Here is a 15666-nt window from a genome sequence, read left to right as displayed (position 1 = left end):
TACCACCCACTGCCCCATCTTCATCTTCAGCTGAAACTCAGATCCCGGGAGGTCTGCAAATGGGCGCGGTGCTATCCCCCACCAGTCAGATTCCAATTTGTCCACGATATCCCGGATCTACCCACTCAATTACATGTAAGAGACAGTTTCTGTCTTTACTTTCACCACCAGCCTTGGTTAAACATCAGAAAAGAGACAAATTACACACTTCTCAGAAATTGAAATTTTATAAAAAGGCATTTTTCTCTTATATCCATAAAATGATATAATTTTTGCAAGTATAGAAATGTGTCATAAATTATAATGTTCCTTAATTACAGCTCAATGCAACTTGGTACTTTCTTCCCTCCCTAAAAAACGAGAGAGAACCAAAAAATAATATATATATATATAACTGTATATATATATTTATATAATATAGACAAACAAAATATGAAAAAAAATCATTTCCTCTTTGGTATAAAAATCAGACTCTCACCTTGAGAGACACACAGACAGACATGATACTGGGTTTGTAAACTGTGTGGCCAAAAGGGATTTCCCTGCCAAGACTTTCCCTCTCCCATTCCCTGCCCACCCACCCCTACCTCACTGCAGCCCCTCCAGTTCCTTTGGGGCTCCCACATGAAACATTTAAAATCCCCCTACCCACTCCCAGCTCCACACTATTCCTGAAGTATCCCCCGACCCACTACCAAAGAAGAGGAAAGGATTCTTCTCAAGGCTGATTAGGTAGTGACTAACTTGGGAAATACCTTATTTAGGGAATAGCTTCACAGGTGTGGACGAAGTAAAGGATAGGCTGTGGCCAAACTCCGACAGTGTCCCATCCAGACCAAGCCAGATGCTGGTCTGGGCCTGGTTTTGCCCTTCTCCTCCTCTACTACCTGGCACAAGGACTCCACCACCTCCTGCCAGAGGCTGGGCCTGAGGGGCAGGGCTCCTTGCTTACCGAAGAAGGGAGCAGAGAGGCCGATTCCTGTTCCAGCCTCATCTCAGGTGCACGGTTTCCCCCTGCAACCCCACCACAGGGCCCTGGGGTGTAGGTGCAAGAAAGCACCAGATGGGGAGGCAAAGGGAGGTCAAAAGGGAGTCTGCCAATAAACTTGGGTTTAAATTTAAAATCAGAGAAAACTACCCCTCCCCAAGCTGGGCATGGTGGCTCACGCCTGTCATCTCAGCACTTTGGGAGGCTGAGGTGGGCAGATCATGAGGTCAGGAGTTTGAGACCAGCCTGGCCAACATGGTGAAACCCCATCTCTACTGAAAATACAAAAATTAGCCAAGCGTGGTAGTGTGCACCTGTAATCCCAGCTACTCAGGAGGCTGAGGCAGGAGAATCGCTTGAACCCGGGAGGCGGAGGTTGCAGTGAGCCGAGATCGTGCCATTGCACTCTTGCCTGGGTGACAAGAGTGAGACTCCATCTCAAAAAAAAAAAAAAAAGAAAAAAGAAAAGAAAATCACCCCTCCCCACCGACCAAATTTCAGACCCAGCTTTAGCTCACTAAGGATTTGGGGGCCACTTTCCTAGGCTCCAGCCCAAGGCCAGCAGGACTAAGGAATCCAGGAATTGATATGTGTGTGTGTGAGGGGCAGAGGGCAGCACTTTACTCTCAAGGTGAGGAAGCAGACAGGACCAAACCCTCCTTCACACTCTCCCACCACCCTCTGCTGATGGGTACCTCCTTCCCTGGTCAGCTCCTCTGTCCCACAGAGCACTGGTCACTGCAGGGACAGCCGACATGGATCCTCCCAAACCACCCCACAGCCGGCCAGGCTGCGGCATCCCAGTGTGTGCCAGCCTCCTCTTCCCAGGAGAGTTAAGACAGACACCAACCACAACATAAAAGTCACATAAAAGCCTCCTCCACTTGCCAAATAAAAAAGACAAAACCAAACTGGACACAACACAAATCAAGGAGAGACATACACAATGTGAGGGGCCGAGGCCCCCGCAGGTCTCTGGCTTCCCGGCATGGTACATTCTTGTGTAATTCAGGAACAGAGGCACTAGGGCCCCTCTGGGGAGTAGGTGTAAAAAAATAAGGAGATTATAGTCTCCCTGTGGTCCCAGGCAGGGCAGGGGCAGACGCAATCTCTCACAGTTTATTCTTGTTTTTGGTTCCACATCTGGTCCCCAACTGGGGCTGGCTCCCCGTGCCTCAGCCTCTGCTCTGCCCTTGGGTCTGCTCCCTCTAGCTCCCCAGCTGATGGACGGGCCTGCAGCTGGGAACGGATGTCCCAGCCGTGTGTGGTGGGACCAGCAGGACAGAGTCTACCGGGGGGACAGGAGGCAAGGAGTGAGGACCAGCAGTTCCGAGACACTGTTCCCTCAGTGACTGGCCAGCCCTGGGTGCTCTGGTCACTGGCACAGGGCACCCATCTTCAGCCTTCAGCCCTTGAGAGGCTTGTCGGCACCGCCACTGGGGCTACTGGCACTGTCACTCTTTTTCCTGCGCAGGCTCTCAATCCAGCTGGAGCTGGAGCGGGTGGTGAAGCCGGAGAGCGCGAGGGAGCTCAGCCGCATGTTCTTGCCGGACATGATCAGCTCCCCGAAGCCCTCCTGGTGGGAGAAGGCATAGCCGGAGCGCCGGGAGCCCGTGCGGCCAACCCGCCGCATGCAGCGGTGCTGGGCTTTCTGCTTCTTCCTCACCAGCTGCGTGTAGCGGACCTGCAGAGGGGCACAGGGAAGAGCCCTCTGTTATCGTGGAGGTGTCAGACATCGCCAAGGAGAAGGGACCCACAGCACCCAGGACCAGGCTGACGCAGAGGCCTCCGCGGCCAGCTGCACACGGTGTCTGTCCCCAGGAAGAGCAGATAAGCACCAACACACTGAGCAGTGACACGGCCCCACAGAGCCCCTCAGTGTTCACACGAGGCCTTTCGGGCCATCCCATCTCTGCCTCCCACAGCAGGTAGCCCAGCTTCTCACCGTGTCAGAGAGATCCGGCTTCAGGTTGAGCCTGAGGAATCTAAAGGCAACCACGGGCATGATGCAGACGACCGTGGTAAGCACGATGGTCAGCCACACCGTGGGCTGGGCCAAGGTGTTCTGGGCATTCCCTGGGGATGGAGAGGAGTCGGTGGCCGTGGGAGTCACAAGGCGGACATTCCCCATTCCCATTTCTGGCAGCTCCACTTCCCCACTCTCAAAGCCTAAGTCACCTCTGGCTTCCCGCTTCTCCAGGCTCACCCTCCAAATGTAGATCTCCAAATTTAGTTCCAAACTCCCTCAGAGCTCCAGACCTGCTGCTTCAATTGCCAGACTTGACATGTCTGTTGAACATCCACCAGGCATCTCAAATTTCCCGTGGCCCAAACTCAACTATTGCTTCCTTCCCCCAGATCTGATCTGGGTCTTTCTCAGCTCAGGAAATGCCACAACCCATTCAGTTGCTCCAACTAAAAACCCCGCAACGGATCTTGATTCATTTCTTTTTAAAGTTTTGTTTTGTTTTTTACCTTGATTCATTTTTCTCTCTTCTTTGGACCCCACATTCAATCTGTTGGTTCCATTTTCAAAACATCTCTGGAATCCCACGGCCTTTTACTCTATTCTAAGCCCTCATCAGGCTCTCACCTCCTAACTAGTCTCCCATTTCCATCCTTGCCCCCTACACTTTATTATCCACAAAACTGTAAGAGTGGCCCTTTAAAAACATTGTAAGCTTATGGTATTTCTCTGCTCAAAACCCTCCAATGGCTTCCTCTCACATTTAGATTAATATTAAAAATTCAAAGTTCTTCCTCTGACCCATAAGGGCTTAAATAATCCAGAATGATTCCACACCCCCACCCTCCAGCTCATTTCCTCCACTCCTCCCCAGCTCCACGTGCAGAAGACCTCCTCCCAGGTCTGGGCTGAAGGCCTTTATATATATTGCTGTTTCCTCTTTTTGGATTGACGGTTCCCAGAGAGCTACATGGCAGTCTCCTTTTCCCTTTATTCAGATTTCTCTGTGCCAGCTGGGCACAGTGGCTCACACCTGTAATCCCAGCACTTTGGGAGGCCGAGGTGGGTGGATCACCTGAGGTCTGGAGTTCAAGACCAGCCCGGCCAAAATGGTGAAACCCCATCTCTACTAAAAATACAAAAATGAGCCAGGCGTGGTGGCAGGTACCTGTATCTCAGCTACTTGGGAGGCTGAAGCAGAAGAATCACTTGAACCCAGGAGGCAGAGTTTGCAATGAGCCAAGATCATGCCACTGCATTCCAGCCTGGGCGACAGAGTGACACTCTGTCTCAAAAAAAAAAAAAGTATCTGTACCAATGTCCCTTCCACAAGAGGTCTTTGCTAACAATGCTTGTCACTCTCTAGCCCACTTGATGTTTCTTAAAGGACTTATTAGTTCCAGACATTGTATCTGTTCACGTATAAATTATCTGTCTCTCTCATATATAAAATCCAGGAGGGCAACCGCTTCCACCTGTTGGTTAATTGCTGCCCGCCCCCCCCCCACCCCGGGCACTCAGAATAACGGGTCACATACTAGGTGCTATCAAATGCTTGTGTGGGCCGGGCGCGGTGGCTCACACCTGTAATCTCAGCACTTTGGGATGCTAAGGCAGGCAGATCATGAGGTCAGGAAATTGAGATCATCCTAGCTAACACGGTGAAACCCCATCTCTACTAAAAATACAAAAATTAGCCAGGTTAGCCAGGCATGGCGGTGGGCGCCTATAGTCCCAGCTACTCAGGAGACTGAGGCAGGAAAATCGCTTGAGACTGGGAGGCGGAATTTGCAGTGAGCAGAGATCGCACCACTGCATTCCAGCCTGGGCGACAGAGCAAGACTCTGTCTCAAAAAAAAAAATTGCTCGTGTGATAAATGAACAAACAGATCTGAAGCAAATGCCAAGATCTGTAAATACTTCCTTCACTTCATACCTCCCACCTCTTTGCCACCGTGGCACCAATTCTGAACCAGTTCGCACTTGGTCACTCTGGTAACTTCCTTGCTGGACATCAACACCAGCTTCATCTTTCTCAAGCAGTCTTTTGATGCTGCTCCCTCCTCTTCCTCTAAATAAATGAATCAAGACTCCCAGCAAGTTGGATGCAATCCTGACAGCCTGGCGTTCTGACATCTCAAATGCTCCACCTTTCCAGCCTCTCCCCGACTGCTTCTCAATGAGCATTCTTGCCCATTCTAGCTGGAGCAGTCTCCACTCCCTACCCATTCCCTACAAACACCTCCAGCTCTCCAACTTGGAATCTGACTCCCCAGTCCTGCCTCACTCACAGCAGCCCCCTCTCTGGAACTGTCCCTGGCTAACTCAACAAAAGCAACGCTACTGATCATGAAGCCTGGCCTTCCATGGTCTAGCAGGGCTGTTCTTCACTTTCATGGATATGAAAGCTCTTTGGGGGCAAGGCCTGGGTCAGATATAACTTGATATTCCCTTAGCACCTCACAGAATACTTGGCACATAAGAAATGTTGAAATGTGCAGATTGGCTGACCGTCCTGTTAGTCCCGGAACAGCTGTGATTCCTCACTGATTCAAGGAGGCCACGGGGACTTACCCACAAACCGGAACTGGTTGGGAAACATGTCGAAGAGCCCATTGCTGTGCATGGCAAAGAGGATGGCAAAGTAAACAGCAAGGCTGCCCCAGATGAAGAAGTGGTTGATGGCCGTCCAGTAGCCTGTGTCCAGCCCAATCTGCAGAAAGTAGGCATAATCAGGCAGGCGCACCCTCTAAAAACCCCTTCCCCCAGAAACAGAACTGTGGTGCCCACAGCAGCCCCAGGGACAGAAGGCTCACCCCTTCCAAAGAAGAGGGGAGTTCCTGGACGGCCTCATACCTGCACGCTAACCACAATGACCAGGGATGTGGCCACAGTGACTGCAAAGGACTGGTAGTCAGCCAGCTGGGTGCCATCATCCCGGGTGGCATCGGCAAACACCCCGTAGGGAATGAAGAACATGAGCACGGAGGTGTAGATGCCCTGGGCGATGCAGATGAAGAACTCCCGCTTGTTGAAGAGAAGGTTCAGCTGGCCCGGCTCATACAGCTTAGGGTACTCCATGCTCCGCTGCTCAGGGACATCCTGTGTGAGAGGACCATGTAGCACAGGGGGCCTCAGAGGCTGCCATTCTGACTCCACAAGGCCAAGGGCAAACTCTGTCCCCGCCTCCTCCTTTCCAAAGTCTTTGGCAGCTAGAACCAACCTCAAGCCAGCCACCCCCAGTCTAACTTAGTTCAGCAACCCAAGAGAGTTCTAGATCAGCTGCAACCAGGAGGGAGAACCAGCCACACCTTCCCCAGCTGAAAGAACTGCCTTCCCAGTGGCCACAGACAATGGGCACAAGTGTCACACACATCTATGTGACTCCTTCAAGCAGTGACCTTCCCCGCATCCCATCTGATCATCAAAGACCCCCATACCTGATCAAAGACCCCCATAGCTAGGACTGGCAGGGAGGTGTACACGATGTTATACAGGGTGATGAAGTACTGGTCATAGACGGTCTGGAAGAGAACAGGGAGCAAGGGAGCGTGCAACCTTTCTTTGCTACACATCAGGCACAGGAAGACAGCTGACGTCACATACAGAGAACCCTAAGAAATTTCCTCAGGCTCCTTCTCTCCTCCTTTAATAAGCATTTTTAAAAAGTATGTACCAGAAAACAGCTAGGCCCTGGGGGACGGAGCGATAAACAAGACAGATAGAACCTCTGCACTCAGGTTAACAGATTTGCACTACAGTGGACCGGGAACACTTATTACCTGGGCTGAGAAGCCGCAGAAGAAGCCAAACCAGAAGTGGACCATGGTGAAAGCAAAGTTTTTGTAGAAGAAATAGCAAAGAAACTTGCACATTCGCAGGTAGGACCAGCGCCCATGCACCAGCAAAAGGCGCTGCAGGAACTTGAACTGGGAGAAGGAGTAATCGGAGGCCAAGACAGCCTGGATCCCTTCCTGCCCACTGATGCCCACACCAATGTGAGCCGCTGCAGAGACAAGAGATGACAAGAGGGTGAAGACGGCCACCGGCCACACACTTTAGAGCCTACCAAGTTACAACCCCCTTCCCATAATTCGTCTGCAGTCCAGAGACCCCAGTGGGCCCCTCCCCAGCCTCAAGCCCAACCTACACACCTGCACAGCCCACACTCACTTTTGATCATGCTGACATCATTGGCTCCGTCTCCAATGGCAAGCGTCACAGCCTTCTTGTACTTCTTGACCAGTTCTACCACCTGGGCCTTCTGCAAGGGGGTCACCCGGCAGCAGATGACAGCTTTGCAGGCACATGCTGTCTCCAGAAACTCCAGCTCCATGTCCGCCTCCAGTGCATGGGCCTGGAGCACAGAGAAACCTGAGAAAGCCAGTCTTTCCAGGAGACACCTGGGAGTCTCAGCTCCTCCCAGTCCCCTTTGAGACCAGAGTCTTCTCTGAAGTCAGGGGAAATTAAAACAAGATATAAAAGCCCTGGACAGAAGTGCTCCCTGAAAAGATACTGCCCAAGCTAAGGACAGCGATGCCTACCAGGCTGTGACCATTGATGACCAGGGCGTACTCTCCAGCAACGGCCTCCAGGACAGAAGTTAGCTTGGAAGAAGAAAGCTTCTCCTGGTAGGTGAAGCCGTTGCCTACGGAGCGGGATGAGTCCATCATCTTCTCCCGGGCTTTCCTGTCGAGGTGGAAATGATACGCTTGTGGTCTTTCAGGACGGCAGTGGGGAGCAGGGATTCAAGCCTAAACAGGGTCCAGAAACCCCCACCGGAGCCCTGGGCACAATGCAGAGCACCGCCTCCCTTAGGCTTCTTGTTTACCTGAGCTCCTCCCGCACCTCCAGGACAGTATGGCCAGTGACTATGAACACCTCGGTCATGTCGTCCGTCAGCATCTTGCAGGAATAGCCGATGTTCACAGCCGTCTCTACCAAGAGAGAACGCAGGAGCTACGGACAGGCACCCAACAAGGTCAGCACACTCGCCTGCCTGATGTCCTCAGCTCCATGCAGGGGTCCAACAGGGCTACTGTCAGTTGCAAGTGCCTCTGCTCTGCTGGGCTCTCACCTTGCTTGTCTCCAGTTAGCACCCAAATCTTGATGTTGGCCAGTGTCAGGAGGGCAATGGTCTCTGGAACCCCTTGCTGAAGCTTGTCCTCAATGGCCGTTGCACCCAGCAGCTGAAAATACCACAAGGATTCCTGGCACAAGAGTCGCAGGCATGAGCCCTCCGTGCCCACCCTTGGCCCGTCCCACAGCCCATACCATCATGTTGTTCTCAACCTCCTCATAGATGCTAGCCAGCCTGTCCTCCCGGCTGTCCTGGGCCAGGCTGGCCTGGAGGCGTCGCTCAGCCCACTCCTCATAGTACTCTTCATCCAGATCCTTGTAGGCCAGCACCAGGGTCCTCAGCCCTTCCCCTGCGTACTCCTGGAAGCAGAGTGGAAAGGCACACCTGGGTAAGTCTGGAGAGCTAATGGACAGCATGAGGGCGACAGTGAATAATCCTGCGCTGTAGACTGGGCGTGTGCCACATTCCACAGTTAGGGACTGTCACCACACACACAAAAAGAGGTAACTATGGGAGCTGGCTGATGTGTTAACGTGTCTGACTGTAGTAATTACTTCACTATATATACACATCGAAACATCACGTTGTAGACCTTAAATTTACACAATAAAACATACAAGCCGCCTCCCCCACACTAAGAGTAGAACCCCCAGGCTGGTCCCTCCTCTCCTCACACCCACATTAAGGTGGTCCATGGTGGTGTTGAGCAGCTCTTGAGTGGAGTGGTGCAGTCTGTCCAGCAGGATAGTGTCAGCCCCTTTGCAGTAGAGTCGGATCTTCCCCTCTGGATTCCGCACTATGAATGGGGCAGGTAGAGAAAGTGCCAGAGAAATTCGGACAGGCAACCTAAACACATCAAGAGTCACCTGGCACACTTGACCCATTCCAGGCCTTAATGCTGCCCCCAAACACCCCAGCACCCCAGTCCTGGCCTCACCTATGACTGACATCCGTTTGCGGATATTGTTGAAGTCCAGGATGGCCAGCAGCTGGTAGGTGATGGCTGTGCCCATCTCATGGACGGTGATCGTCTTGGGGGTGCGAGAGCGGAAAACAAAACCAAAGTTCCTGGCTGCAGTGACCAGGGCCCCCTCATCTGGGGACTGAGCTTTGTAGTACAGCTCTCCTGGGTGGGGAGGAAGAATACACGTGATGTAAGTGGCCTCTCTCAGCCATGTGCCCCGCCCAGGAAGCCCCAGCCCAGCCACATTGCAGAGGAGAGCAGAGCCCAAGGGCAGAGTCAGGTCGGAAGAGTGCCAGCCAGCTCCTCAGCCCACCTTCGTTCTTTTCTTCTGACATGACAGTATGACACAGGGAAAGGAGGCGGAAGAACTCATGTGTGTGGGGATCCCCGATCTTGACAGCCTCCAGGAGGCTGGGGTCCCAAAATAAGAACTTCTTGTCAGCCAGAGGATTGAAGGAGAAGTCGACAGGTTCAGGCCTCTGGAACACGTAAGAAGGCTCTTAGGAAAGGCTGGGGTGCCAGGCTGCATCCCGGGGAAGCGTTCATCCCTGCCCTCCCAAGTCTCAGTAGGCTCTTGTGCACGGTGGACCTCAAAATTTCCACTTCCGTCATCACCAGTTCTGCCTTAAAACACCTATTTCTCCAAACAGCTTCCATTTCCTATCCAGACAACACATCACTCCTGAGTACACTAACTGTTACTGGCCAGGCACCCTGTTTCACTGGCACATAGAATTAGGGAGACTGAATCTTACCTCTCCCAATTCAGCTTTGTGTCCCAGGACATCAAACACATCACCTACATACAGCCAGGGCAGAAAAAGAAGCAATGTCAGAGCCAGAGAGCTCCAGAGCATGGAAAAACACCTCCAACACAGAATCCCCACAGGCTCTGAGCCCCTCAACCCTAATCGCTGAGCAGCTGTCACAGTGTGAGACACTCAGTCACACTACTGACCTTGCGGGATAGGAGACAGCAGGCACCCTAGACCCTAGAACCCCAAGGCCTGGCCATGAAAGAGCCCCAGCACCCACTGCTCACCATCCCTGTCTCCACCCTAGGTGGCACTCCCCTTAGGGCAGCGCCAATTCCACACCTCCCAGGCCTCCTTGCACCCATTAGACCTGTGCAGCAGACAAGGCTCAGACACTGACTGAAAGGCATCGGTCAGTACAGAAAGCACTTACAAGAGGGGTCCACACTCTGCATAAAAGTCAGCCCCACATGCTGCCCCAGGCCATCCCAGCAGCACAGCCACAGGCCACTAAGGCAGGGCCACACTGGGAAGTCCAACCACAACCACATTCCACAGACTCACAAGGACCCTGAGCAGCAACAGGGGAGAGTGCAGCAGGGTTCCGCCTGGCCAGGATGCCCAGAGGCCAGTGTCTCACTTCAAACAGCCAAGGAGCTCCCCTAATTCCTGGAGCTGAGACCAGGGTCAGGGCATCAGGGGAGGACTCTCAGAATCTAATTTTTTTTGTTGGTTTTTTTTTTTTGAGATAGAGTATCACTCTTGTCGCCCAGGCTGGAGTACAATGGCGCAAACTCGGCTCACTGCAACCTCCGCCTCCTGGGTTCAAGCAATTCTCCTGCCTCAGCCCCCCAAGTAGCTGGGATTACAGGCACCTGCCACCATGCCCAGCTAATTTTTGTATTTTTAGTAGAGACTGGGTTTCACCATGTTGGCCAGAATGGTCTTGAACTCTTGACCTCAGGTGATCCACCTGCCTCAGCTCCCCAAAGTGCTGGGATTACAGGCATGAGCCACTGTGCCCAGCCAGGATCTGCTTCCTGACATGGGACACAGAATGGACCTCTTCTTTGTGTGTGAATTTTTCTCAAGAGACGGGGCCTCATTCTGTCGTTCAGGCTGGAGTGCAGTAAAAGGATCATGGCTCACTGCAGCCTTGACCTCCCAGGCTCAAGTGATCCTCCCACCTCAGCCTCCTGAGTCACTGGCTGGCTGAGACCACAGGTGCATGCCACCACACCTGGCTAATTTTTTAAATTTTTTGTAGGGATGGGGTCTCACTATGTTGCCCAGGCTGGTCTCGCACTCCTGAGCTCAAGCAGTACTCCCACCTCAGCCTCCCAAAGTGCTATGACTACAGGCATGAGCCACCGTGCCTGGCCAGGATGGACCCTTTCGAGGCCCCTCAGACCCAACTAGGAAGGAAGAAAAAAACAATGTTAAGGAAACTGTGGGGCCCCAGTTCCACTGTCCTTCTAGGCGAGGTGCAAGCCCCCAGTCCCCAGTGGTGCCACCATACCGTAGCTGCGGCCATTGATGGAGCACTTGTTGAAAACCATAATGTTCTGGGTGAGGGTGCCCGTCTTGTCGGAGAAGATGTACTCCACCTGGCCCAGCTCCTCGTTTAGAGTGGTGGTGCGGGCTTCTGCAGGCGTCCGCTTCTTCATGCAGAACATCTTCTTATCCCAGTTGATGAAGTAGCTGTGGCCCAAACGGATGACCTCCACACTGCACAGGGGACAAGAGGTGAAGCTTGGGTCGGGAAGGGGAGGAGGTGCCCCACCCGCACGGGCCTTCGCTGCAGGCCCTCCGCCTGGGGAGAGACAAGAACGGAGAAGACACCTGGGCACAGAAACCTGGGTGGGAAAGGGCAAGGAGAGCCTGAAGGTGCAGCCGGCTGCACACAGCCAGCAGAGGAATGCCCCGACCCGACCCTCCTGATGCTCTCCAGACAAGAAGGGGCAAAGGGCCTGGGTGGGCAGGACAGACAGCAAAGGAGGAGAAGGGGCTGTAGACAAGGCACTTGGCCAGTTCTTACCTCAGTACTAATAATACAGAAACCATGCAGAGAAAAACAAGTGAAAGTGCCAGAGGGAGGGGAGAGAAAAAAGAGAGAGAAATAATGAGGGTGCTATGCATGCCACAGCAACACAGACGCCACCTCAAAGAGGGGCCGCACCAGGGAGGGGAAATGGAGTAGGCTTGAAGCCCACTCCTCACTGTCCCAGCACAGGCAGGGTGCACTCCTTCCACCCTGGGCTTGCAGCGCTACATCCCTGATTCTGAACAGGGGGCAGGGCTGAGGTGCTGACTCCAGATAGAGAGGGCCCTAGGCATCTGCAGAATACCACCACTTCACAACGGCACAGCGCTCTGTGGTGGCTGTTGTTAGATCATTTGTTTTTTGAGCTAGGGTCTCTGTCACCCAAGCTGGAGTGCAGTAGCATAATCATAGCTCACTGTAGCCTCAAACTCCTGGGCTCAAGCAATCCTCCCACCTCAGCCTCCCGAGTAGCGGGGACAACAGGTGCACACCACTACACTGGGCTAATTTTCATTTTTTGTAGAGATGGATCTTGCTGTGTTGCTCATGCTGGTGTTGAATTCCTGAACTCAAGAGATCCTCCCACCTTCACCTCCCAAAGTGCTGGGATTACAGGCGACAGCCACCACGTGGGATTACACGTGCCAGGCCAATATAGTGTCTTTAACATCTCCAGGTCTGTTTATGTCCTCTTCTTTGCTAATCATATGCACTGTTAGCATTTCCAGAAAGGGCCATGTTTAGGTCCAGTGCAGCCAAGCAATGGGGCCACATCCGGAGCTCTGCTTCCCACCTGACTAAGGCTCCTATCAGGATCCCATTACCAGGCAAATGGGAATGTCTTCACATTCTGAACAGCCTTCTCCTCATGCAGCTCTCCAACCCCCTCTCAGTCTCCCCCAAACATACACACTGTGACCTGATGAGACTCAGAAAGAAAACTGTTTTAGCTGCTCCCAAGGGCTTCAAGTGAACGGAGATACAAAACACAGACAGCAAAAGCCCATAGGTGGGAAAACAAAATTAGGTTGTAAGCAAAAAGGCATTTAAATAGTAATGCAGAAGGGAGTGGCAACAGTCACGATGAGCAGGCTACCACCCAATAACTGTACAGTCATTTAAGTTTAAAATGTTATCTTCTAAGCCAGTATCTTATATCAAGACATCCTATTAAAAGGTGAGACAAGTACTCCTGTTCCTGTTTCACACGGGAAAACTGAGATCAAGTGAGGCCCTGAGTGACTGTGGATTTTCCTGAGGTCACATGGCCAGTGAGGAGACAGGACTAAACCCAGAACCTTCTGACTCTCCTTTTCACACCCTGGAAAAGCCTAAACTGTATTCCCTCAGCAGAGAAATGCTGTATCTTCTATTTATTATCACTAGCAGTTAAGATTGGAGGCTGGAAACGAGTTGAATTCTGGGGAATCTGAATGAACAAAAGATGGGAGACAGGACAAGTTTTCAGCACCTCCATAAAACATTTCCTTAAAAATGTCACAGGTTCCCTTATCTCAAGGGCAAGACATTAAGCAAGAAAGTTCCTTTCCCCTGGCCATTCTTCCTGCCTCCTCTTCCTCCTCCTCCCCTTCATTCTCACTGGCCTGTCCCTGCTAACATTCTCTTTACCTCAAACATCCTAGATGTCGCCTTGATCCTATTCATGCTGTACACCACTGCCAGTCAACACTTCCTAAAGCATTCTTTAGATTTTTTTTTAATGCTTTTTTTTTTCTTTTTGTGGGGGAGGGGCTCCAGTGAAAACCGGAAAACCTGCTAGAGAAATTCTAAAAGAGCTATAACACTTGGAATGCATTTTTAGAATACAGAATACATTCTTTTCACTTCCTTCAAAAACTTTTGTTTGTTTGCTTTATTTTGATTTTTGAGACAGAGTTTCGCTCTTGTTGCCCAGGCTGGAGTGCAGGGGTGAAATCTTGGCTCACTGCTACCTCCACCTTCCAGGTTCAAGCGATTCTCCTGCCTCAGCCTCCCGAGTAGCTGGGATTACAGGCACCTGCCACCACACCTGGCTGATTTTTGTATTTTAAGTAGAGACAGGGTTTCACCATGTTGGCCAGGATGGTCTCGAATTCCTGACCTCGTGATCTGCCCACCTCGGCGTCCCAAAGTGCTGGGATTACAGGCGTGAGCCACCGTGCTTGGTCTCTTTAATAACTTTGAATGGTTAGTAAGTACAAAGTCCACAGGCAAAGATTCAAAAGCCTCCACAATCAGTAGCAAGCTATGTTTCCAGTTCTCGCTCTTGGCCCAAGACCCTGGCCAACTATTTCCATAGGCCATTCCCAGGCTCTCATCTCCACACCTATGCTTCCAGCCCTCTCTTCCTCCTCTCCTTTGTGGCTCCACCTTCGCCCAGCCCAATCACCACTCAAAGCCCAGAGCAAATGCCATCTCTCCCTCCCTGCCTACCTGCCTAGGGAGCGACACCCTCCCAGCCCCCCGGCACCCTGTGCCTCCCACATGGTATCTCAGTCTGACACTGTCCAGATCTCCCCTCCTCGACCCATCCATCTGCTGCTGCTGAAGGCAGAGGCCACCTAATACATCTCTGTATCCCCTTGCTTCACACAGAAGACTCTAGGTCGAGTTCTACAGCACTGGTTCTTATTTTGTTTTATAATGTGTTTAGATTTTCCTTCCTTTACTAGACGTAAGCACCTAGAAGGAAGGAGATCCATTCCTAATTCATCTTTTATGTGTGATGGCACCTAGCACACTTCTTTGTACACAGTAGGCATGTAATAAACAGGTGCTGAATAAATCAATATATTTTTTTTCTCTAATACAGTTCCAAGTACCAGGAAACTGTGGTAAAAAGTTTGCTCTGCCCACAAAGATAAACAGATAACATCAAATGTTGACAGTACAGGAAGAAGAGGACTTCAAGTTACTTCTCAAGGACTTCATCTTCATAGAACAGAAAAGTTCTATGGGACCACCTGACTCCCTGGAGAAACCCCAGGGCAGAGAAGGCACATACCTGACGTAGAGTGAAATGGGCACAACGGTGTTGAGGATGATGATGTAGGACCAGAAGGAGAGGAAGCCAGAGAAGAAGGCACTGTCCACTGCCTCATCCCACGGCAGGTAGACCTGGAAGCGCGTCCCCACCTCGTGCTCCCAGATGGCATTCCCAATGGCCAGGATCACCCCCATGCAAACCAGGAATCCAAAAATCTGGGGAGGAATGAGAAGCACAGGCGAAGCTGACATGTAGGAAGCCCCCAAAACCAAGTGCATCTGTGATGTATTCATCCCTTGAGCCCTCAAAAGCTCAGATGTTCTAGTGCAAGCTTGTCAGACCTGTGGTCTCTGGGCCACATGTGGCCCAACACAGATTCATAAACTTTCTTAAAACCCTATGAGAGGCCGGGCGTGGTGGCTCACGCCTGTAATCCCAGCACTTTGGGAGGCTGAGGAGGGCGGATCATGAGGTCAGAAGATCGAGACCATCCTGGCTAACATGGTGAAACCCCGTCTCTACTAAAAATACAAAAAAATTAGCCGGGCATGGTGGCGGGTGCCTGTAGTCCCAGCTACTCGCGAGGCTGAGGCAGGAGAATGGCGTGAACCCGGGAGGCGGAGCTTGCAGTGAGCCAAGATTGCGCCACTGCACTCCAGCCTGGGTGACAGAGCGAGACTACGTCTCAAAAACAAAAACAAAAACAAAAACCTGTGAGATTTTGGTAACAGCTGAATGTTAAAACAAAAATAATTAAAAAAAAAAAAAAGATTATGGGCTGCGCACAGTGGCTCATGCCTGTAATCCCAGCACTTTGGGAGGTTGAGGCGGATGGATCACCTGAGGTCAGGAGTTTGAGACCAGCCTGGCCAACATGGTGAAA

The 15666-nt window shown here is 51.8% G+C and overlaps 1 protein-coding gene and 1 non-coding gene across 4 annotated transcripts in view; both read right to left on the bottom strand.

The window, feature by feature from the left end:
• Positions 1-211: 211 nt before the first annotated feature.
• Positions 212-15666, bottom strand: part of ATP8B2 (ATPase phospholipid transporting 8B2) — a 26511-nt gene continuing 11056 nt past the window's right edge. For 2 of the 3 annotated variants that reach the window (XM_023213852.3, XM_023213851.2), the window contains 17 exons: positions 14802-14998; positions 11273-11481; positions 9754-9797; positions 9312-9477; positions 8972-9160; positions 8715-8830; positions 8229-8393; positions 8032-8143; positions 7786-7891; positions 7499-7643; positions 7128-7311; positions 6737-6960; positions 6395-6478; positions 5811-6056; positions 5529-5667; positions 2934-3064; positions 1846-2672 (listed from right to left, as the gene is read on the bottom strand). In XM_023213852.3, the coding sequence (XP_023069620.1) occupies positions 2394-2672; positions 2934-3064; positions 5529-5667; positions 5811-6056; positions 6395-6478; positions 6737-6960; positions 7128-7311; positions 7499-7643; positions 7786-7891; positions 8032-8143; positions 8229-8393; positions 8715-8830; positions 8972-9160; positions 9312-9477; positions 9754-9797; positions 11273-11481; positions 14802-14998 (2736 nt within the window). In that variant the 3' untranslated portion in view covers positions 1846-2393. Of the gene's footprint in view, positions 2673-2933; positions 3065-5528; positions 5668-5810; positions 6057-6394; positions 6479-6736; positions 6961-7127; positions 7312-7498; positions 7644-7785; positions 7892-8031; positions 8144-8228; positions 8394-8714; positions 8831-8971; positions 9161-9311; positions 9478-9753; positions 9798-11272; positions 11482-14801; positions 14999-15666 lie in introns of all 3 variants that reach the window. The other variant, XM_023213850.1, reaches the window with a different exon arrangement.
• On the bottom strand, positions 13545-13604 carry LOC111544038. Its single transcript, XR_002732019.1, has one exon. It is a non-coding gene; the product is annotated as a U7 small nuclear RNA (small nuclear RNA).

This window comes from Piliocolobus tephrosceles, chromosome 1 (genome assembly GCF_002776525.5).
Source record: "Piliocolobus tephrosceles isolate RC106 chromosome 1, ASM277652v3, whole genome shotgun sequence".
In the NCBI taxonomy this organism is placed as follows: domain Eukaryota; kingdom Metazoa; phylum Chordata; class Mammalia; order Primates; family Cercopithecidae; genus Piliocolobus; species Piliocolobus tephrosceles.
The sequence above is the reverse complement of the archived record's forward strand: the minus strand, read 5'-3'. Positions and strand labels throughout refer to the sequence as shown.